Source organism: Trematomus bernacchii, unplaced genomic scaffold, assembly GCF_902827165.1.
Source record: "Trematomus bernacchii unplaced genomic scaffold, fTreBer1.1, whole genome shotgun sequence".
NCBI classification, from domain to species: Eukaryota; Metazoa; Chordata; class Actinopteri; order Perciformes; family Nototheniidae; genus Trematomus; species Trematomus bernacchii.
In genome coordinates, this window is record NW_022987547.1 from 12,588,395 (window position 1) to 12,611,543 (window position 23,149).

The following is a 23,149-nucleotide window of genomic DNA, read 5'->3' on the forward strand; positions in this document are numbered from 1 at the left end:
TATAATGTAAACAATTTATTGGAACAATGTACAGATTCAAGCAATGGTAACCAGTCACATCCACTATATCATCTTACAAATATTACAAAATTACTACAGTACAATATAGATTCTTTGCATGATCCAAAATATTTGGTGGCCCCAAAAGTATTACTTTTTTAAAATGTCAGCAGCTTATTAAAAAAAGAAAATTCAAATCATCATCATTATTAGCAAAAAAGATGAAGGCAGATAGTCTAATCAAGTTCAAAGGCTAAATAAGAATACAGGAGTTCTTTGACCAGACATTCCTTAATATTGGTGGGCGCTTTTATAAAATACAAATTTTCAGTAAAGCTTCATAGAAAGTCGAACTGATGTTTGCAAATTATGCTTATAACATTATCTTTATGAGTTGTCAACCTATTTCTTTTCTTTTAAATGAGGTGTTACCGCTTCCTTTAGATACAGTTCATCTAATGCAAACACCAACAAAACCTCAACGTATTTGCTCTCAAGGCATTGTGTACACATTACACTAAATATTTACCAGTCTTATAACAATCACTTCTGACAAAAGTACATGAAGTATGTAACCATTTTATTCTTCCCCCTGCTTTGCAACTGTAATCACATTTGACAGCTAGCAGTGTTGCACACATATACGATTAATGTCAATTAACACGCTTGTTTACCCATCTTTAATATGAAGGGCGAGATATTTACTAATCTTTAGTTGTTGAGAGGAGATGCATGAAGGCGTACACATGGGGGAAATGATAACAAATAACACTGGACACAGACAACCTGAGGTTAACACATAGAAAACACATATTCAAGTAGTGAAACACAACTACAATGTATAGCAGCAGTCAAGTCAGAAATACAGCACAGTAATGGTTCTGCGTGTGTTTTAAAGACCTACACTCTCTCAATGACAGAATACCAGGACCGTGCACACACGCACACACACACACACACACACACACACACACACACACACACACACACACACACACACACACACACACACACACACACACACACACACACACACACACACACACACACACACACACACACACACACACACACACACACACACACACACACACACACACACACACACACACACACACACACACACACACACACACACACACACACACAATCAAGCCATGATTACTCCTCTTTTTTTGCATGCCAAACAGCTGGAATGAGACAAACAAAATCACTTCAAAACACAAAATGATGTGGCACATACAAGTATTTGCCTCTGTATTCCATGATGCATTATATCCTGTATTCAGTGTTACCTTATATTAATGTTAAATCTAAGAGATCAGTTATAAAATGTTAAAGTTTATCTAAGACACTTTCAAAAGCGCATCACCCCATTTCATGACTTATTGCATTAGGTAAATACATTTTAGCAGCAATACTTAATTCATTATCCCGTTACGCTAAGGTCATATTCTGAAGGGTTCGGCTACATCATCAATTTCAAGCACTTTCCATTTCAATTTTAAGTGCATGTTATGTGCATCGTGAAGGATTAAAATACTGCAGTTATTACTCTGGCCAGCAGAGGAAAAATTACTGGCAGGGCATATAAAAAAAATTAAATAAAAAAATCGTACTATCTCTCCAACCCATCATGGAATACATTCAGGCTATCTGAACACTTACACACTTTTATAAAATATAACAGCGCAAAACAACCAGAGACGATAACATGTTGTAGTTTCACAGTATTTCAAAACTATACATCCAGCTATGGGGTAAACGTTTAGGGAGAACACTCCAGCAACATTGATGTGAAGTTATAAAAGTCCCAGTGTTGCAATACATGAATGGTTACTATGTACTTGTAATTAAAGCTCCCCTCCCCCTCCCCGTTATCCCCTTCCCACTTTATGTTGGGCTGTGAGGGGCCACCAACATGCAAGAGATGAAAGTACCCCACAAAACACAACCACCCAAAACATTATACAGTCATCCTCAAGATCATGCTTTGAGCACAAGAAGCCAAACAACCAAGAAGAAAACGCCAGTACATTAACATATTGAACATTCATTCGATGGACTGCGTGGTTCTGACAGCCAAAATAAATCACTAAGACAGGATTCGGATCGATGTGTTGTCTCCTCCGTGTTTCTCCTTCGTGAGGTTCAGACAATATAAAGGATTGTTAAGTGTCTAAAGCTTTTCTGATGAATGTCCATGTCACATTCACGCCACAAGACCAAATTCACTCGGACGCTACATCACAGCCAAGATTTGACACATTTCCTTAAATTTGGTGTGTAAACCCAGTCATGCTACATTACATCTGTTTGCCGTAATTCTCTGGCAGAGGAAAACCAAACAAAAATACTGTAAATAGATAAATTACAAGGTCGAAGAAGAACCTTATCACAGGGCAATGACAGCTGTCAAACGCAACACACACCACTAATGTTCCACAGCTTTTCACAACGATAAAAGCATGCTACCTATTCCCAGAAAAGCTGCTTTTTTAAAGAAAACCTTGTGCTCTCCAGTGCCATAATTGACAGCTTTTGCCCTGATAAAAATTTGAAATACTTAAAAAATCTAATAACTATAAGGGTGATAACTTATTCTTGGTGATATGCAGCGTTATCAAATGAGTCAGGTCCAATATGATGCTTTATTAGCATCAGCTGCTATTCATTAGCTTTAAGCTGTCCTTGTATTAAGAGAAAATACCTTCTCCATTCTTCAAAGAACAGTCTTCTACTCAACTTGTAGAATTGAGATGTTATTAAAACTACCTTATGCCATTACCTGACATGATAATAAATGTGTATCTGCTCTGCACTTTTGTACCCAAATTAAAGAAATGCTTAACAGAGCTTCCTGTTTTGCTTACAATTCTTTTCAGCAGTTCAGGTAACAGTAAAAAAGATGTTTGGGGATTAATTGTTGAAAAAAAAGAAAAGGGTAATTGATTTCAATATTTCTGATTGAGATGTGATACCATGAATTTTCCTCCCATGATAAGGTTGTTTTGGCAGTCCCTTTCCCCCCCTTGCCTGTGCATGGGGGCACCGAGCACTGCAGCTACCACCTCCCTCCCACCCCGTCCTTCAGGTCGGGGAAGGGTCCGCACCCTTCCCTCCCCTCAGCAGGCAGACCCTTCCCCCCAGTAAAGGGTAACATGTTCCCTGGGTAAAAGAGGTTCCCTATATTGTCTCCCATAGTGAATAACCTGCACATAGAAAGAGAAGGCTCATTAGAACACCAACATTTGAAATAAAACACTGTCAAAACTTTTATTTTCAATGTATTTTGCAAAAGCACGTTCTTAGAGAGGAAACTGACCCCAGTGATGAGGCATGCTGCCGTGGAACCGGTTACACCCCGTAAAAGGTTGCCAGGCGTTCCTTCAGTGGCAGGGGGAACTGATCTGAGAAGCGTCTCCAGTTGTCCTCGCCCACTTGGTTCTTAAAGCCGTGAAGGATCTGAAATGAAACACCGGGAGAAGTTCAAACAAGTTGTAATGACGGCTGCATTCAAAATAGATCTCCTGCATGATGGGATTATTATTGGCGTCAATTGTAGATACTGCAATTCCTCCATTTGACCACTGGTGGGCAGACAGGAGTAAATGGTCTCAATGCATGATTCATTCATGAGGGAATGAGATCATACATTTAAATTGTGATTTTATCTAGTACATTTTGGCACTGTTCAGCTTTTACCTTGTAGAACATGTCTCTTAGATCGTCCTTTGGATTTACCCAGGAGGCCACTGCGTCACAGAAGAATATAAAGTCCTGTTCCAGAGAAGACAGGTGAGCCAACATTTCAAATGAGGGAAACAACATAAAAACACAATCAAATGGTGTCTCTGGACCTCACCTGCACTACACCTCCTGGATTTACACTGATCATAGTGCAGATTCCTCTGAACGCAGAGTCTTTCTCCTCATTGTCTCTTATATTTCGTAGAGAGGTGCACCTGACAACAGGGACGACCACATTTAACATCAGACATTCAAAAAATAAAAACTACTGCCACTATGAATGACTAATGCAAATACCTATAATTTTAGATAAATAAACAAATATAGCCTATTTCCAACCTTAGTACAAATATACTGTTGAGGTATTTCCTCATTATTGTCTTTATCCTTAAACATATAATTGACTCTATGTGAGGAGACCTTTGTGTCTATCATGACCTGAGAGATAACCACAACAAGTCAAGCATGCACACACAATATAAAACATCTACTTTTAACAACTCATTTGATCTCTTATAACCTTTGTCTATGAGCAGTGTGTTCAGCAAAACCTCATCTATAGCACCTTAACAATAACATTACTTTTTAAATATGTCTAAAGGAGGTCTGGGTCATTTTTGGGACAGGCACATGCAGCTGGGTGATTACTATATGAGAAAGGAAATGCAGCATTTTGTATGCTCTATCTGCAGCAAAGACTGCATCCTTTCTCGATTTGTTTTCTGAACCAGCAGGCATGTGACAAATCTGATCCCATGCATCTTTTAGGTTAGCGACAGTTAACAATGACAGAAAACTAGAAATTAAACAAATTAATGTATAATACATGAAGGTGCTACTGAGGCAAAAACAAATCACAAGTAAGACCTAAAAGAGGACAGGGTTAGTCACATGGTTGGCAATGATTACAAACTGATATCAAATCAAAATAAAAACTGAAAAGACTTTTGTTTGAGAAGGAAAGTGAGGAGAGGAACAGAGCAGAACAGGGAGCGACAGGAGACAGACGAGAAGAGAGGAAGAAAGCAGAGAGGAGATGAATTAAATAAAAGATTGAATAATACACACCAGGGTCTTATAAACTGCTGTAGCATGGGTGCCACCTCTTGAGGACAAACGTAACCAAGACGACCAATTGTTATTGCTAAGGTAACGCAATCACGGTTACACACCACCAAACGCCAACCAAGACATGAGCAATGAGGAGGGGGAGGAGAAAAATAAAGAAAAAACAAACAACTCAGAGACATAAATCAACAGAATCTGTGTATGATAATTAACAGAAGATTTCACTGGTGTCGATTATTACTGCCCCTTTTATCACGGGGAGGAATGTAAAATATGACACTCTAAAAAAAACATACAACACGTTTAAGGGAGAACACATTGACAACTTTGACAGGACATTCATAGAAAAAGGCAAACAATGGCATCTGCTTTCACAAATCATATGGATTGAAAGTGATTGAAATTCATTAGCTTGATTTAAAATGTAAAGACACAAGCTAGCTAGATAAGTTAGCATGTGTATGTTACTGGCTTCAACAAGAGCGATTCAGAGATTTCTCCCTTAAACTCACAAATTGTTCATAACAAAACAGAAATGTGCTTTTTTTTTTTTTGTTCTTTCGAAAAGAAAAAAGGACAGTTTACTCCAAGCCAACTACATGGAGGGAGACTAGTATCCAGCACAGCAGGTTCTTATGAGGCAGAGAGGAGGGAGGACCTAAGTTTAAGAGACACAAAACTATGTGACATTCTCATTAACAAACAGGCATTTATGAACAGTCCAATGACACATGCAGAAAGCAGATGGTATGCTCATTAGAATAAAGTTCGGTGCAGGATAAGCTGATCAGAGACAAACTGAAAAGTGCCACCACGCACTCTGCCACATCTGTGGTGGAGGTCGTTTAAATTTAGCTCCAGTGATAACCTGGAAAATCTCTGACAGACATAAGAAAACTTAGATTTTGTGAGTAATTTTGTATCTACGGAAGAGGGATTAGGGCCATATGAGAAACATTTTTTAGGATGTGATGAAAAAAAAATCTTTTATCTCAGAATTGAAAAATATATATATATTTTTTTTATCTACCGGTATTATGATCTTTCTGGAAAAATAATTATGTGAGAATTAATTTTTCCTGTTTTTGTTGTTGAAAATCTCCGATATTTTCCTTTTTTCCCCCAATTCTGAGATTAAAGTCAGAACCAAACTTTTTTAACTTGTCATCCCAATATTTGTTCCTTATTGGCCCTAATCCTCTTCCCTACATATCCTTTAGGGCCCATGTTGTGTTTTCAATTAACACATTGAAAACAGGGAACAAATGGTGAAAAATATCTTGGGTCAGATGAAAACATTCAATGGGCATGACACCGTTATAATTATCATGTATCCTGCATCAAACATTGGCCATTCTTAACAACATTTAACATCTATTGGCAGATATGCATCCACATTTAAAGAACAGTAAATAAAAGCAACAAATAAACTGACAGCAAACAAACAGGAACACATCTACAGAGTCCCTAGAATTGTATTAATTTAGACAGGTTACACTTCGCCCTTGAATGCATCTTTTTTGGTCTCATTCAATCATGATTTCCAATTGAACTGGTAAAAACAAGAGCACAGTGTAACCTTTTTGAAATGATATAGGTCATTTATTCAGGTTAGGTGTTCTCTCAATCATTAATCAGTAGTTATTGTTTAAGTGTTCAGAAAATGATTGTCCTACGGTAACAGGTAACTATGTAAAGCTGTGAACTCACACACTTCCTTTCTTCTGTTTCAGTATTATAACTCCTCCTATGTGTGCACATTAGTATCTTCCAAGACTGGGCACTTACAAGGCTCGCTTGATTCAAGTATTTCACACCGGGGGTCGCCCGGAGTTTCACTTTCTTTTATCTCTATTTCCAGGCCACACTGCCAGGTTGCAAATCACTATCTGAAATATTTAACTTTGGAGAAACCAGCCAAACCTGTAAGGCCCGTGGCTTGGGAAGGGTTGTTTGGAGGGCGATTGAAGGGTAGGACAGGCTCCCTGGAGAGTGCTGTGATTCCTGGCTGGAACTGAGTGTGTATGAGCACCTCTCTGAGTGTGTGTGAGCACCTCCCTGTGTGTGGCGGCTGGCTCAGTACCGCCACCGAGTGGTACCTGTGTTCTCCAGCAGGGTCTTTGGGGTGTTGGGCCTGTTAATGATCTCCACCAGCTGGTGCAGCACCATGGCAATGTACGGCTGCATTTCAGAGCCTGGGGGTGTAAGAAAACCATGGAAAGAAATCTGTTCACTGTTATCTAAGGTGACTGTATTCTGACAGCAAAATATACACAGGAAATTGTGATATATTGTGGTAATTAGAGGAAATTCAGGCACTCACCCATTTGTATAGATATCTCTCCGATTGCCCATGTTGCGTTGTTGCACACTGATATTAATTCTGGGTTTAAATTAGTACCCAGTATGGGCATAAAATCAGCTGGAAGAAGGAAAGCGAGTTAATTTAGCAACTGACATACACATTATTTCCAAATAAATGTTCAAAGGGGCCCTATCATGCTCATTTTCAGTTTCATATTTGATTTTGTGTCTCTACTGGGACATGTCTCCATGCTTTAATGTTCAAAAAGCTCTTTATTTTTCTCATACTGGCTGTGCTGCAGCACCTCTTTTCACCCTCTGTCTGCTCTGATTGGTTAGCGCTGGTTAGGCTCTGTTTTGATTGGTCAACTACTTTGAGTGTTTAGGATTGGGATATTAGCCTTTGCAGACCATTTACATGCATAAAACCCTATAAACACACTACAGGAAAAAGGAAACCCCAGAAGGCATAATAGGGCCTCTTTAAGAGTGATCTTGAGAGAACATACCGATGCATGGTTTGACGTGTTGGAAACAAGCCTTGGTTAAATCCCCTAGCAGAGCAAAAGAACTCTGACGCACTTCTGGCATTTTGTCCTGAAGAGTTGCAGAGAAAAACAAAAGGTGAACAATGCGAGACTTTATCAGTTTATCAGATTAGCTGCTCAAGTTGTTCACTCCCTTCACCTGCATGCACTGGTACATAAGGGTGAGGATGTTGCTCCGAGCAACCAGCTCCTCTATGGTGCCTCCCAAACCCTCAGCCAGTCCACTGAGGAGATCCAGAGCCACGATCATGAAGTCTTTGTCTGGAGCCTCATACTGGTCCGGCTGTGACTGATAAAGCTGAATAAAAATGGTTGCATTACATTCACAGACAATGCTAAATTAGGGCAACTACATTGCCGGGAACACACGCTGGGGAAGGGAATTTCAAGTATATTTATTTATTTATTTAGGCCTAGTTGGCCTATAACTGCTGTATCTATTCACTCCCTTTTTTTACCAGCCTATATAAGCATATACGGCAAAACTATGGGAAATCCAAAATCATAACTAAATACTTAAATAGAAAATATTCGCAGATTTTCACCAAGCAGGTAGTTCACTGAGGGGTGATCTGTTATCACGGAAACATTAGAGAAGAATTGAGTCCGGATTGGTATCTGATGATAATCAACATTAACCGGTTTTGACGCCTGCGGCAGAACATCGCTTGGCTTCAGTGCACATACTCCTGTCAGTTCCTCCATACTTGGGGTATTATACTAGCTGCTGACTATGGATAAGAAGCTCATACTTCCCCACTTCAAAACGTCCAAACCATCCCTTTAAGTTTAGCCTGTCTGTACAGAAGGTATCGTCAACAACAAAGGTGTCATACACACTCACCATGGCTTGAGCGAGGGTCTTCTGCACGAGGTTGACACAGCGTTGGTACACAGGCTCGCAGTAGGGCAGGAAGCCGCTCTGCAGGGCCGTGGCTACAGACGACAGACACTGAGGAAGGCAGGCAGGGGGAGACACAGTCACTGTGTGTTCATACACTCAGAACTGAGACTGACACAACCGAGTCACTATCTGCATCAGAGACTCACTTCTAATAAAGGGAAGAGATCTTTGTCTTCATCTTTCAGCTGGTTCCATTTTGCGATCAGTGGAGGCATCAACATCTGGATGTATTCCTATCAAATAACACAGACTCAATTAGCCTTTACACAAAGAATATGCCATTTCTGAGTGGGCATGATCATAAAAGATGGTAAAGCACAAACCCAGACATTCAAACAAATCTATGAAGCCTGGGAGATGTGCTGATACTTTTGCATGATCATACATCTTATAACATCAGAGAGCATGCTCACCACTACTAGCACAACAAAAGAGAAATAAGGAAGAAGGTTTGTGATGTCAGTGTGTGCTAATTTTATATTAACCTTAAATGTGAAGTCAAACTGAGTTTAGTTTTTTTCGTTCTGCATACCGGTTTATTGAGATGGTGCCCCACGGAGTCTGCAAGGGTTCCTATGGCGTCGTAAAGAATGAGCAGGTTTTTGTGCTGGTACTTGCTGAAAGCGAACACCAGGGTGTCGAGGATGAACGCCAGGTAGGGAACCAGCTCTGTGCAAGCCTCTTCCTCCAGAGTGGCAAAGGCACTAAAAAGGAGAGGGAAGAAAACATCATACAGCAAGCAGTACTTAAAGAAATATGCATGCATCCCAACACCTGAAAGATTGTTTTATGTGTAAAAATGACTTCATCAGCACTTCTTGCTCACCTGCACGCAGCCTCCTGCACACGCTTGTTGCTATCCAGAATGCGTTTGAGCAGCTCCGTCATTAGAGGTTTCAGGTAAGTATCTGGGGGCTGGCTGACCACCCAGTGGGCATAGCGGCTCAGTGTCCAGCAGGTGATGGACCGCACCAGGGCCTTCTTGTCAGACAAACACTGGACCAGATGGGGGATGAGCTCAGGCAGGTACGGGATCATGCCCTGCATACAGCCTGGAGACGGGGGAGGAACAGAGTCATTTAAAGCTGTCATTTTCCATAATCTGGGGTAATTCTACACCTTGTGTTTTGTCCCCACTTCTTCTATCCCTTCTTACCTTCAGCTATAGCCCCCAGCACTAGGATGCCAGACTCTTTGACCACCCACTCTGGATGGAAGAGCAGCTCTTTGAGGAGGGGAAGGATGGGCTGCAGCAGGTCCTCCCTGAACACGTTGGCCAACACGTCCAGCGCTGCAGCCGAACACTTGCCTAATGTTCGGTGAACAGCAGAGGGACATACATACAAACACAGAAATGTGCGGACAAACATCAAACAGACATCACAGGTACAGAAGACAAGTCATTCATATTTTGTTAGCTAGCTTTGTACGAAAGACGATTCAAATGGAGGTTTTTTAATCATTTTGAAAGAAATGTTGGCACTGGCTCTGAACTCACGCAGGTTCCAATCAGAGATGGTATCGTCATCATCATCCAGCTCATCATCCTCATCGTCGTCATCCTCGATCCCGTCTTCCTCATGCTGCTGGGCGACGGTGCGTGAGCGATGGAAGCGCGGCCTGATGTCCTGCTCGTTGTCGGGAATAGCCTCATCTTCCTCGGTGTCCCCCTAATAGTGAATGTAAAAAAAATCAGCTTCTATAAATCTTTGAGTATTAAACTCACATGTATTTGTACACCACATAAACCACTTAATTGAACTGAATGTCATCCTGAGTCATGGGGCAATTCATGCTCTTACCTACAGGTACAAATATTAGGCTGTATAAACTGACCTTGAGCAGGATTATGTCAATCTCGGAGTATTTCATCCCATTGACAAGCACCGGAGTGAGCCTGGAACAGGGGCCAAAGGAAACATGATGAGAACAAAGGGCAAGGATAGGTCAGAGACCACGGGCAATCTATCACATGTGATTCCTGCTGTGGGGGCACTTTAATGTGACAGCGTGCTGACAGATGTTACAGCCGAGGTCAACAGTCAGGGCTCTTAATCAGCCGGCTTGATGTGAGGAAGAAGAATATCATCCCAGTACAAGGTCTTCACCAGCTAACTGTCAAGGTTGCTATGAATCAACAGCTTCCAATATTAACACTCGAGTGTCAGTCTGTGTATTGTGGCAACGTGTGTCTGTGTGTGTGTGTGTGTGTGTGTGTGTGTGTGTGTCTGTGTGTCTGTGTGTGTGTGTGTGTGTGTGTGTGTGTGTGTGTGTGTGTGTGTGTGTGTGTGTGTGTGTGTGTGTGTGTGTGTTCTTACTGAGAGAGGTGTCCACACAGCACTTCCTTACACACTGGCTGCTCTGCCAGAGTAAGCCAGAACTCACAGGCCTCCAAGGCGACATTTTCATCTTGGTCCTGAGTCCTCAGTAGCATGTACTAAAGAAAAGTAAGCAAATATCTTATATACTTTTATATTAACAAAACTTCATATATTCTTCTAAAAATCCCAACGCAACACCAGCATGTCCGTCCACAGGGCGTTACAGGAGTTATTACAAAAAAGATTGTCTTTCTATATATTTTTAGAAACACATCCCATTAAAAGACCAAAACCAACGGTGCATTATACTCTCAATATTTGCTTACTTTAATGCCATGTCTGTGAATACATACTTTTTAAAAAAGTATTTCCTAAAGCAGCTGGGTACTGTAGTTTCAAGCAAACTTCACTAAAACTGGAGTAAACTTGCATTTGTTGTGGATTATTTTCAGCAGCAGATTTGGTGCGCAAGCATTTCTAAAACCTTAGTGTTTTTGGAATGAACTCAAATGAAACTGCAGTGCTTATGCTTACTATAGAGAATGAACCACAGTGAAACGGTGTGGCTCACTGATGTGTCTTCAATCGTTTCTGATCAAAAGATGTCGCTAAGAAACTAACTGTATCAAGTTTTGGCTGGACAGACAACACCGAAATACGCCAGACTAAAAAACACACATATTCATTCTACATCTTTTGACCTGTGTTTGACTAATCCTTATTTAACCTTTGTCACATTCTCAGTCTTTGTCTTGACTCACTGACCTCTATGATGTTGAGCATGTGTGGCAGGAGGCGGTCCAGACGGACTTCCAGCAGCATGACTAAAGCTCTGCACACATTCTTCCTCACCTCCGGTTCCTCATCTGTCGCCAGTGCAAACAGGTTCTACAGAGGATAAAAAAACTCAAGGGTCAAATGTAGTCTTTCCATGGTGTGCAACAGCAATAACTACCACAAACAATACTTATAATTGCATAGCATTTGAAACACAAAGTGCTTTCCGGAATAGATATGAATTGGGTTGGGCTAAGTAGCATTTTAAGTAGCATTAAGTAGCATTTTAACAAAGGTAAACGTTTCTGCAAAACATCTTATCTCTGCATTTTGTATGTACAGTATGCCTCGTGCTATTTTAATACTACTTCACATTTTAAGGATGGTATATAAATGATGGTTGCTATTAAAACACCAAGTCTCTAGGTCATTTGTTACACTATTAGATAGAAAAGTTTCCTTCGGCAAAATATTAGATGTCTCCAATATTATATAATATATAAAATATAGCAGACATCTAAATATTTGCCGAAACTTTTCTATCTATTCCTAATGTATTTATTTCATTGATGAACATAGTGCATATTATGCACTATGTTCATCAATGAAATAAATACATTAGGAATATAAATCCTCTAAAGAAAATATTAAAAAGGGACGACACTAAATCAGAAGTAAACGGATGACTTCTAAAGATGATAAGGCAACTCAATATTTATTTTGGCCTTAGCCGACTTCCTTTTTTTCAGTCAACAAGTCGTTATCTAATGCTTTGTCTATGCTAAACGACTGATTTCCTAGCACCAAGCACATTTAAGTGGTGCTATTGCATTACTCTTTGTTGAGAAACTCAATTTGTCAATTTAATCGATGAATCAAATAAATAATATTAGTGTTAGTCAACCTATAATCTAGTTAAGGATAAACCAGATGAATCCTCAGTGAGCAGTCAGTAAAGTAGCTTGTGTTAATGACCTTAAGGGTGGGAGGTCATTCTCATTGTTGACATTACATGACATGTCACTTGTTAGACGCTTTTATCCAAAGCGACTTACATACTCAATACTGTGGGCAATCCCCACAGGAGCAATTTGGGGTGAAGTGCCTCAGGGACACAACGACATGCTGACTGCAGTGGGGTTTGAACCTGTGCTCCCCTGATCCGAACACCAACGCCCTACCCACTGCGCCACACGCCTCCCTGACAGACTGTCTGGCTCCATATAGTACGTTCAAGTTTATGGTTATCTTTGTATCCATAACAACGAAGTGTAAAGATGCATTACTGTCACTTGCCTCAATGAAAGGGTCGATGTGCAGCATGAGAGCCTGAGTCCGGCTGATGATGAACTGATTCACGCAGGCAATGGCATGAGACCTGCAAAACAATAAGCAGCACTTAGTGAACACAAACACATGTTTTCCTCACATGTCACACACTATGAATGCTCCCCCTGTCTTCTTCTCTGCTCTGCCACCACTGATTTAACCTCCCAGTATGAGGAAGACTTCTCTTGTTAACAGCCTGTGGCATTACTACAGACTGAGGCTTCAACCGTGAAACTATAGAGACCTTTAGTCTGTCTTGTAAAAATAATGTACCGTCAAGAGGATATGTATCTGCTGCTTAAAACATACTCATTAGTAGATGATTTATTTAGAATAAGTTAAAAATAGGTGGCAGATAGAAACGCTCTTAATCATAGGAAGGGGAAACAAATAAATGATTTTTAGATTGTAAATACAACAAATACAAACATTTTGGGGAATTATAAAATCACAGAGCAGCACAAAATCACAAAAATATGGAAAATAAACGAATGATCATACATCATCAATACAAACGTACATTTGTATTCTAATGTAATATCACCAATGACGTAGCATTACAACATTTACCTACGTAACCTAGTTAAATAGGAACAGGTTTGATTTAGATATGATTTAACTTTACACTTAACAAAGTTTAAGGAAAAAAACGTATACGATACCTAATCTTAGGACTGTTGTGCTTAAAAAACTGCAAGAACTTGGGGATCATGATGTTGAGAGGACGATCCAGGATGTCACTGTCCAAAATCTCAGCAGAGTCCTCACAGATCTTCTGCAGGGCTCCAAACGCTCCCTGAAGGTAACATTAATAAAAAAGTAAAAAGATTGATAAGAAATTGAGACAGCAATCCTCAAGGCAGGTTACACTGCAGCTATAGTCTGCGGAGGTGGAATGAGTTTACCTTCTTTTGTTATTATGAAACCACCATTTTGCAATATATTCTCCACATCATTTAATATGTGTTCATGTTGTTTTGGCTCTGCAGGGAACACATGTAATAAAATCTCTGTTTACATAGGTGTGGGGCATATAGAGGATGCTGTTCTGCACAGTGGGAGCGCTCAGATATGTGTTCATCCTCATCCATGATCTGCAATAGAATGCATCCCCTTCTGCTCTAATAACCTTCAAACAGTTCACACACACACACACACACACACACACACACACACACACACACACACACACACACACACACACACACACACACACACACACACACACACACACACACACACACACACACACACACACACACACACACACACACACACACACACACACACACACACACACACACACACACACACACACACACACACACACACACACACACACACACACACACACACACACACACACACACACACACACACACACACACACACACACACACACACACACACACACACACACACACACACACTTCTTATTACTGGCTACCTAACTGAAGGTTAGTGCCTGTATCACAATATGCTGCAGACGTCAGTGTCTTTCTCACAAGAATGCAGCATGAGAAGAAGACTTAAGAAACAGCATTGACACCGACGGTGTCTGAAATGGGTTTCCATGGAAACCGTTCCCTTGTCAGCATTCCTTTCAGATGACAGATACAGAATTGTCTCAAAATGTGCAGGAGCCAAACGGATGAAATAATGAGGAGGGGATGAGGAGGAGACTGTGTCAAGGTCACAGACAGGAAGAGGCAAAGTGTAACCAAGGGCAAACAGACGTTAACCTCACTTAGGATACTCAATTTAACCTTGATAAATAGGCATGCTTTTTGGGAGGTGATATTATGCATCTCTCATTTAATGAGACAAAAAGAAGGTATGATAGTATTATAGGCTTTGAAATGAAACCACCAGATGTAGAAATGATGTAACTGAATAGTAAAAAACGAATGTTTGATAAGTGTTGAAATTTAGCAAAAATTATTTGTTTATTAGCCCATTGAGTCAAAATGAATCAGCAACTATTTTCAACGCTGATTAATCCACACATTTTTTCAAGAAGAAATCCCCCAAAATGTTGCCCCCTTCTAAAATGCAAAGATTTTCTACCTTTCTGCATTTTATAATTCCTTTTTACTCAATATCTTGATTGTTGTTGTTGGACAAAATAACCTGAAAATAGCAGCCTGTATTTGTAAATACGTAACAGCCTTGTAAATACAATAAAACCCAGCTTTCCTACAAAGCAGAATACTAAAGTAGTCGTTTTTAAAATGAATAAATAATTCATGCAGCATCACTTTTAAGCTCTTTGCACTATAATATTCTGAAATGTAGCGTCATTATAAATCATCCCACGTGAAAATGAGTGGAACCGGACAGAAGAGTCCTCCCACCGGCGCCACGCTGTCCGTGAGTGGACGGAGAGGGGCAGAGAAATGGGCGTGGCCTCGGAGCATTCCAGTTACGCTGAAGCATCTCAAATGTAATCCTCCCTCCAAGTCCTGCTGTGGAAGGTCATTAAACGCCAGAATGTAAGTCATGCAGATGACAGCCAGCCGGAGAAAAGAGAGGCATGCTTTTAGAAAACCAAACAGCTCCTTCAGACTCCGGCTCTGAAATGTGACAAATGTCTCGAGGGCTGAGGTGACAACGATTTTTCATACATAATCGTTTTGCTTTCCGGAGTAAATGTCAATTCAATCTACACAACACCGTTCCAACTGCCATTAATCTCAACAGTAAAACTGCTCTCAGGCAAAACCTATATAAAGACATCCACCAACATTACACTCGGCGTCCAACACACCTGCTCCTGTCTTTTTATAGAGCTGGAGAGAGGGCTACAGCGTGGAGGCTCCTAATGCATCTGCTGCTCTGAAACCCAGAGAAAAAGACCTATGGTACTGCTGCAAAAGCTGCTATTACCTAGGCGTGTTGATTTGCTGTTTATTACAGAAATGCAGTGTAAGTTTTTAAAAGATTATTAAAAGAAGACAATGTCATAATCCAAACCAAGTAAACATATCTGTTAATGTTTACAGCTACACGCCTAGATTATATCAGGTATCCCATCAACCCTCTGCTCCGCCGTACATGAGCAGACATTAGCTCAGTTTGAGACCGTTGTGTGTGAGGATATTTCAGTCACAGAGTGATGAAGATCCTCTTGCATTGATCTGTTGTTGATCCACAACACAGAGGACATGTTCTCCTGATCAAATGGTGCAGGGCCAACATGCATCCGCACATGTTCCTCGTTGCTAATATTAAGTGCACACTGCTCTGAAACCCAACACTGGCAGCCACCAAACATACTCCCGAAATAGATATCAAAGTGTGGCAGTAATGGTGTGGATTATTTCTGGGTCACGATGGCAACAGTCATCACCTTGGCACAACATGGATACACTAGTGTATTTACAAGATCGGCAGAATCTGACGATTTATTCATTTTCTTAATAAAGCAAGAACTACAAACAATTACCCATTTTCCAGGACACTTAGCATAAACTGTAGTAATTTAGTGACAATGCACAAAATAATTATATATAATAGCTTTTTTTGCCACTACACCTGCAAAAGTGAGAAAAAAAGAAACAGTGTAATTCGCAAAACACCTAAAAGGGTGTCAAGCCGATTGGTCTCGGTTAGGGCTGTGCAATTAATCGTATTTTAATCGCAATTACGATTTTGGCCTGCCACAATTACGAAAACAACATAATCGAAAAAAACGATTATTTTGCTTTGCTAGGTTGTGACAGTGCACTATTTATCATATTTATATATGTTTAGTAGCTTGTTGAAGTGCGCTCCAAAATATTTGTTGATCTTGTTTATTGGTATTTATTATTTTGATATTATTTATTTAAATGTATCATTTATTTTATTTATTATTTTTGTATTGGTTTTTCAGTTGAATTATACGTTCAGGGAAATCAACAGTTAAAAAGATACTGTTCAAATTATTATTTGTATTTAAAAGTTCAATAAATGGATGTTTTCAAAGTCATGAATAATCGTATTTAATAATCGTGATATCAATTATTGACCAAAATATTCGTGATTATGATTTTTGCCCTAGTCTCGGTGCTCCTTTGCTATTTGCACGTGCTTAAGAGAGGTAATATGGTGGAAAATGGGCCTCATTCTATGCAAATGAGACCCAAAAACACTCCAATTCAGCACTGATTGCACAACGCAGTTACAGTGGAATCATTGGCATCTTCAGAGAGCTGTTGCTAACAACGGAAGCCCATTCAGACTACAGGGGTGTCTGCTCAAACTAATTCATTCTGACATGATGCAATGGGGTTTGTGTCGTGACAAATAAACCAATAAAGCTCCCAAAAGAAAGTCACTTAAAATACATGAGAAAAAACACTAAGGTTATCATACAAACAGATACACTAATTATTGTTTTCCTCTTCCTCATTTCCTAAATCCTTGGCTTACATTTGTATCTTTCCTCGATTGTTCTCTCCTCCTCCAGGAGATTTCTGTGGAAGTGGCACTCGAGCAAGTCCTTCCTGACAACCCATCCTGCCTCAGGCCGACTCCCACCCCTCACATCCAACGCATTGCACTCAAGCGCATTTACAATGTTGTTTTGCCACGTGGATAATACAATCAGATGCAAAAAAAATAACAAACTGCACTCGGCTGCAAAACTTTATGTGCTAGTTCACCCTGTAACAACATTAGGGCGATGTCTTTGTGAATCGGACCTTGAGACAGGGCAGATTGCAAAATAAGCACATTCATGGTGCTATCAGCAACCGCAAACCATTCATTGTGTGAATTGTGAATTTGCCTATTAGTTTATTACATTTCATGTATTCATTTAGCTTTTTTCAGGAAGAAATAAATGGAAATGCAAAACATATGCTTCCCAAACTTTATAATAAATAGCCAAATGCACTAAAATATTCTTAAATAAATAGTTTGCCATTTATATCACAAGATAACAAGACACTTCTTCTGATCCAGCACCAACTTAAGCATCTTCAACATCAAACGCTAAGAAGCTTTCCAAGCTGCTTTTCAAAATTATAGACAGCCTTATGAGGAGTTGCTACATTTGGTCTCGTTCAGTGTTAAGCCTTGTACACACATACACTTCAAGATCCTCTGCAGTAAATAGCTGACCTAAATCTCAGCATCTCAATGAGCTTTATAAGAGAGGAGGCTGACTGCTACATGGAGAGCCATTTTCTGTCACAAGTCTTCTGCACAAGCACTGATATGATCAAGAACTCAGGACATCAAGCACTTCTACTGTATGCAGTGATAAGAGCTGATGTACCGTAAAGCAATCACATGGGTCTAATATATTTCCAGGATGCAAAGAATTGGATTAGGATGGACTAAAAAAAGATGGCATGTGAAGCAAAGAACAGAACAACACACATTGTACTTTGCTGATATGCATATTATAAAAGCTATTCTGGGTATTGATGTTAGCAAAATGGGGTCAAAATGGTTCTGGTAAAAAGGATAGAAAGAGAACAAACGATTCCATGGTGAAAAATCTGCGGTTGTGGCTTCCCCTCCAGCTGTGAGGCTGCCTTTAGCTCATCTGGCCAGCAGGATGCTATCCAGATGCTGCTTTACAGCTGACCCAGCTCTCCTCCCGTCCCACAATAAATAAATAAACAAATAAACAGCGAGGCGGCGCAGCGTGCCCAGACATGCCTACTTATAGCCCGAGTGTGTGATCACAAATGTGCATACACTTAGTCTCTCTCTTTCTTCCTCACACACACACAGCTATGACAAAAGAATAACTAAATAATGTTTAAGCAACCAAATGTACCGCCAGCTCCAATTAATACAACAAACACATACCATACCATCATATCTTAAATAAGCCAAGTGTAATCTCTCAAATATACTGCAATATAGATACTGGTTGAGCCAAAAACACTATCATGTTTAGGTTTAATGCCCCCAGATTAAATTGCTTCAGTAGGCAACATAGTGTGCCAAACATTTTTTATTTTAGTATGCCGACAAATCCTGATGGTACACTGTAGATTAGAAAAGTATGAATAACTGTGGCAGCATTCAGTTTTGAATTTTAATCCATATTTAATGCTAATTGAGTAGTCAAAAGATTTCAGATGTCATCTAATACCTCTGATTTATGCAAATGGTTTCTCTCATTCTGATTACGCTATAACAGATAATAATTTATACAGAAATATATTAAGGTTGCTGCCGAATTAATCCAATCCAAAGAGTTCTTGCTTTTAAATCACTCTCATTACATGTAAACCTATAAAAACAGTTAAGGTATACGATGCAAAAAGAAAGTAGACATTTTCTCTGTCATGGTTCATCAGTACAGTATAATGTCACTCTAGATGCTACCACCTACTATAGGCCCTGTCTGATTAGTTGAAAATCCCACAGCCATCAGACCTACATCTCCCTCTTTTATCCTTACCTCACATGTGTTGTAGTCCTCAGAATCCAGCAGCAGGCAAAGTTTAGGTAAAAGCTCCGGCCAGTTTTGTAGCTCTCCCTTTGAGGCGATGGTGGTGATGAGGATACCTGTAATGTGAAGGATTTAATATTAGATAGAGCGCTGTGACAGAAGAACAACTTATGCACAAACACTGTTTCCTTATGATACAAACGAAACAAAGAACATGAGCGAAAATCAATGCAGACTTTCAAGATCACATTACACTTATTGACGTGTAGGGATAGGCTTCATATACAATCAGTTAGCATTGTGAATGAAAAACTGTCCTACATTTTTTTAATTACATCTTATATTTATCAACAAGAATCTTCATCCCCGGATAATAAGCTCAATTTCAGGTTCTTATTTGCATTTTGTGCCTCTCCTGTGACATGTCTCCATGCTTTAATGTTCAAAAAGCTCTTAATGTTTCTCATACTGCCTGTGCTGCAGCACCTCTTTTCACCCTCTGTCTGAAACCAGAGCCCAGTCTGCTCTGATTGGTTAGCTGGCCGCCTCTGTTGTGATTGGTCAACCGCTAGGTCTCTTAGCCTATCACATACAATGTGATTGAGCGGTAGCCAATAGAAGTGCACGGGTTACATAGTGATGTCACTATTTTACGGCAGGGAACAAAGGAGTCCATTTGAGGCGTTTCAGGCAGGGGGAAACCACAACAACCATAATAGGGCCTCTTTACCTGCTTTGTCTACTGCCAAACATCACACGGAACAATACATCCCTAAAAGCTGATTTTAAAAATCCTACACTACAGTACTGGGGAGGATATTTGTTGCTGTACATATGAACATGCGAGTTAGGATGAGTGATAATTTAATTGAGCCTCAATTAAAAGCAGGCCATTCCATTCAGCGGAGGATGTAACGTACCCACGGTGGCCCGGATAAGAGGAGACGAGTCTCCGATGTTCTGGAGGCACTCGCTCTTGATGAAATCAGACACGCCATTAGGGAAGTTCTGATAGTGGGCTTTCACATTGTTCTTCAGTATCAGCCCACTCAGGGACCGCGTCGGTTCATCTGGTGTGGGTGGAGGAAAGACAGATAATTGAATTGTAAACTAACAATTTAGTTGATCACAGGATATTGTTGCCATTATATTAGTTTTCACTTAACCCAAGCAGATGAACATAAACAGCCTTGCTTTAACAGGGAAAACAACAACTATTTAAAATAAACAATTTACTTACACTATGTATTTTCCTTGTAAATTGGTGTATAATATGTGTGTGTTGCATCTGAGCTAGGAGCAGTAGTGTTACAGCATCCTAAAATGTCTTAACACCACTTAACATTTCGGTGCTCTACTGTGCAGACAGTCAAGCCAAGTGTTGAGTGTTGCCAGGAATTAGGTTTAAAATTAGAGTGACCCATATTCTGTGCGCCACATCATCTGTGGCAAAGATGCCATCGGGTCGCGGAGTCATGGCCAAACAGACCTGTCACTGAACAGTTACATAAAATTGACATGTCTGACGTTCACACCGTCCAGTACCGTCAGATGATCTAGGAACACAGCACACACACACCGCAAAATGCCAAAATGAAACTGAGATTATAAGAGAGGGCTTACCTTCCGATTTTAACTTTGTCAGAACAAATATCAAATAGTTGTTAAAATCGGGATACTGGTTCAGCTGCTCGAGTCTCTGGGAAAAAGTGGTTGAGGAAGACACTGTACATATGGATGTTTAAAGGCTGTGAGAGAGCACATCATCACTGCAAACTGTCACAAAGTAATAATGGACTCTCTTCTGAAGATGTGTAGAAAGAGCAAATGTTAAGCAGTTAAGTGCTGTAATGAAACAGTATAATGGTGTGTGGGGGGGAGAAGGTGTATGGTTGTAGAGGGGGGTCATAAATATGTCATATGACGTGACTGAGTCCTGTACGTCCCCAGACAGATGGCGTATTTAGGGCTTTCACAGCAGCTTGTCTATGAGTTAATGATGCAGTACATATATGCGTTACGTAAGCAAATCATTTAAGATCAGCGTGCAACAAGACAAGACACACAGGGGCAGCAGCATGGAGCAGTGGATACTAAATGTTCTCTAATATCAAATCTCCAAGGTGACAACAGAAGATGTATAATACATTTTAAATGTTACACAGCTGTAATTACTAAACTACACATCTTCCAGACAGCTTCCCTGCTTCGTGTGGCCAGTCCCAGCTGTAGTGAATATATATGTCTAATGCTAGCTGATTAGGCTGGTTGGGTGGGCCATTATAGTCGTTTGTCAAACATGAATTGATTTTTCAGTAATCAGACATGGAAAGATTAAATTAATGTAACAGCCTCTAGATTTTTTGTTTTTCATTCTTTGTAATGCTGACCGGGTTAGTTTTCTTAGAGTAGTATACTAATTTATGATTTATATTCTGATTACATTTGATTTGAAATGTTGGCAGAGTCCTATCATGAGAGAGTTGTATATTTTCGGTGCATTTAACAAAACAAGTAATCTCTGCTTATACACAATGGTATTTGCATAAAAACGTTGGTGTACACATTTTAGTGTAACAGCCAGATATGTATTTTAAAGACTGGTGATTATTTGTACCGTCAGATAATTTAGACGCCATATAAGCATGTTTTTAATATCATTAATATCATCATCATAAGATAATTATTATAATACAAGTGCATTTAACCTGATAATTGTCTGCTTGCTTTGAAAATATGCAATATTTGATATTTTACATGTAAAATATGCAATATTGAAATGTAAAATGAATATCACATAATTAACAGCATTTTGCTCAGTGCCATAATGGGGCATGCATTGGCTGTTCATTTATTTGTTCGGTGTATATGGCGATTAAAGCTGCTGTATCGAGCCTACATGCGACGTTTACTTGTACAGTAGCGAAATGTTTTATAAACCTGACATTGTACATCAATATCCAATGTTATAGCTGTCCATGCAGCAGTCATTTGAGCACGGCACGGCACGGCCTGCTTTGACTCTATCATCTTGGAGACAAAAAGCACCGACCGGTAAGCACCTGCGTACCTGTTATAACGGTAATAACCCGGGCTAGTATTATAACATGTAACAAAGCATGTGTTATAATCCATGTCTGGCTTGAGGAAGGATACTTGCTGGACGGATCTCTGTGTGGAGGTATCTGGCGACTGGGACTCTTTCAGCAGCTGTAGAATTTGTTGAAGTCCTTGCTCGTCTGGCTTCCACTCACACTCCATCTTGCTCTACTGCTGCTGCGGATAAAGAAATAACATTGAGGATTTGTCATCAAACGCCTCAGTAAACGCGTACCCATAAAACACAATAACACGTTAACGGTGCATTATTTAGACACATAACCTGGTTTTAGATACACAAATGTTCTTACCCGTCTTGACTGAGCCGAGTGAAGCTGACTTTCTGTTGAAAAGTGACCGTCTGTCTGGGTTTTCAGACATGGGCCTGTTACAGGAGCCACATCCGTTTTCGCAACAAGCTGAAAAAGCTGCGGGCCATACAGACGCAATATATCTGGCTGCCTCATCAGCTGACACACGGCTGCGAGGTCCTAGTGCTAGACCAGTTTAAGCCAAAACATGTTCACTAATCAGTATACACTGTTAATTATTTATTATCTTTACTTCATTGACATATGCGTGACCTAAATCCAATTTAATAAGAGACAGATTGGCTGTGAGAAAGAGGGTAAAAGGTGAAGCATAGAAGCAG

The 23,149-nt window shown here is 40.0% G+C and overlaps 1 protein-coding gene across 6 annotated transcripts; it reads right to left on the reverse strand.

The window, feature by feature from the left end:
• tnpo1 (transportin 1) lies at nucleotides 1-22,900 on the reverse strand. 6 transcript variants are annotated; one of them, XM_034123099.1, is made up of 25 exons: nucleotides 22,809-22,900; nucleotides 22,555-22,671; nucleotides 21,022-21,097; nucleotides 20,319-20,468; nucleotides 19,408-19,514; nucleotides 13,664-13,797; nucleotides 12,969-13,050; nucleotides 11,661-11,783; nucleotides 10,893-11,011; nucleotides 10,411-10,471; nucleotides 10,073-10,244; nucleotides 9,731-9,883; nucleotides 9,401-9,626; nucleotides 9,107-9,278; nucleotides 8,721-8,807; nucleotides 8,515-8,622; nucleotides 7,810-7,968; nucleotides 7,632-7,719; nucleotides 7,142-7,240; nucleotides 6,918-7,013; nucleotides 4,819-4,894; nucleotides 3,866-3,965; nucleotides 3,706-3,780; nucleotides 3,326-3,465; nucleotides 1-3,212 (listed from the first exon to the last, which is right to left on the reverse strand). In XM_034123099.1, exons 2-24 carry the CDS (start codon nucleotides 22,657-22,659, stop codon nucleotides 3,358-3,360), a joined length of 2,676 nt encoding a protein of 891 aa, XP_033978990.1. In that variant the 5' UTR covers nucleotides 22,660-22,671; nucleotides 22,809-22,900; the 3' UTR covers nucleotides 1-3,212; nucleotides 3,326-3,357. The 6 variants fall into 6 exon arrangements, 4 of the variants coding, with proteins under 4 accessions (XP_033978990.1, XP_033978992.1, XP_033978991.1 ...); XM_034123101.1 differs by having other exon boundaries at nucleotides 7,810-7,953; nucleotides 22,555-22,674; XM_034123100.1 differs by having other exon boundaries at nucleotides 7,810-7,959; nucleotides 22,555-22,674.
• Between the last annotated feature and the right edge of the window lie 249 nt (nucleotides 22,901-23,149).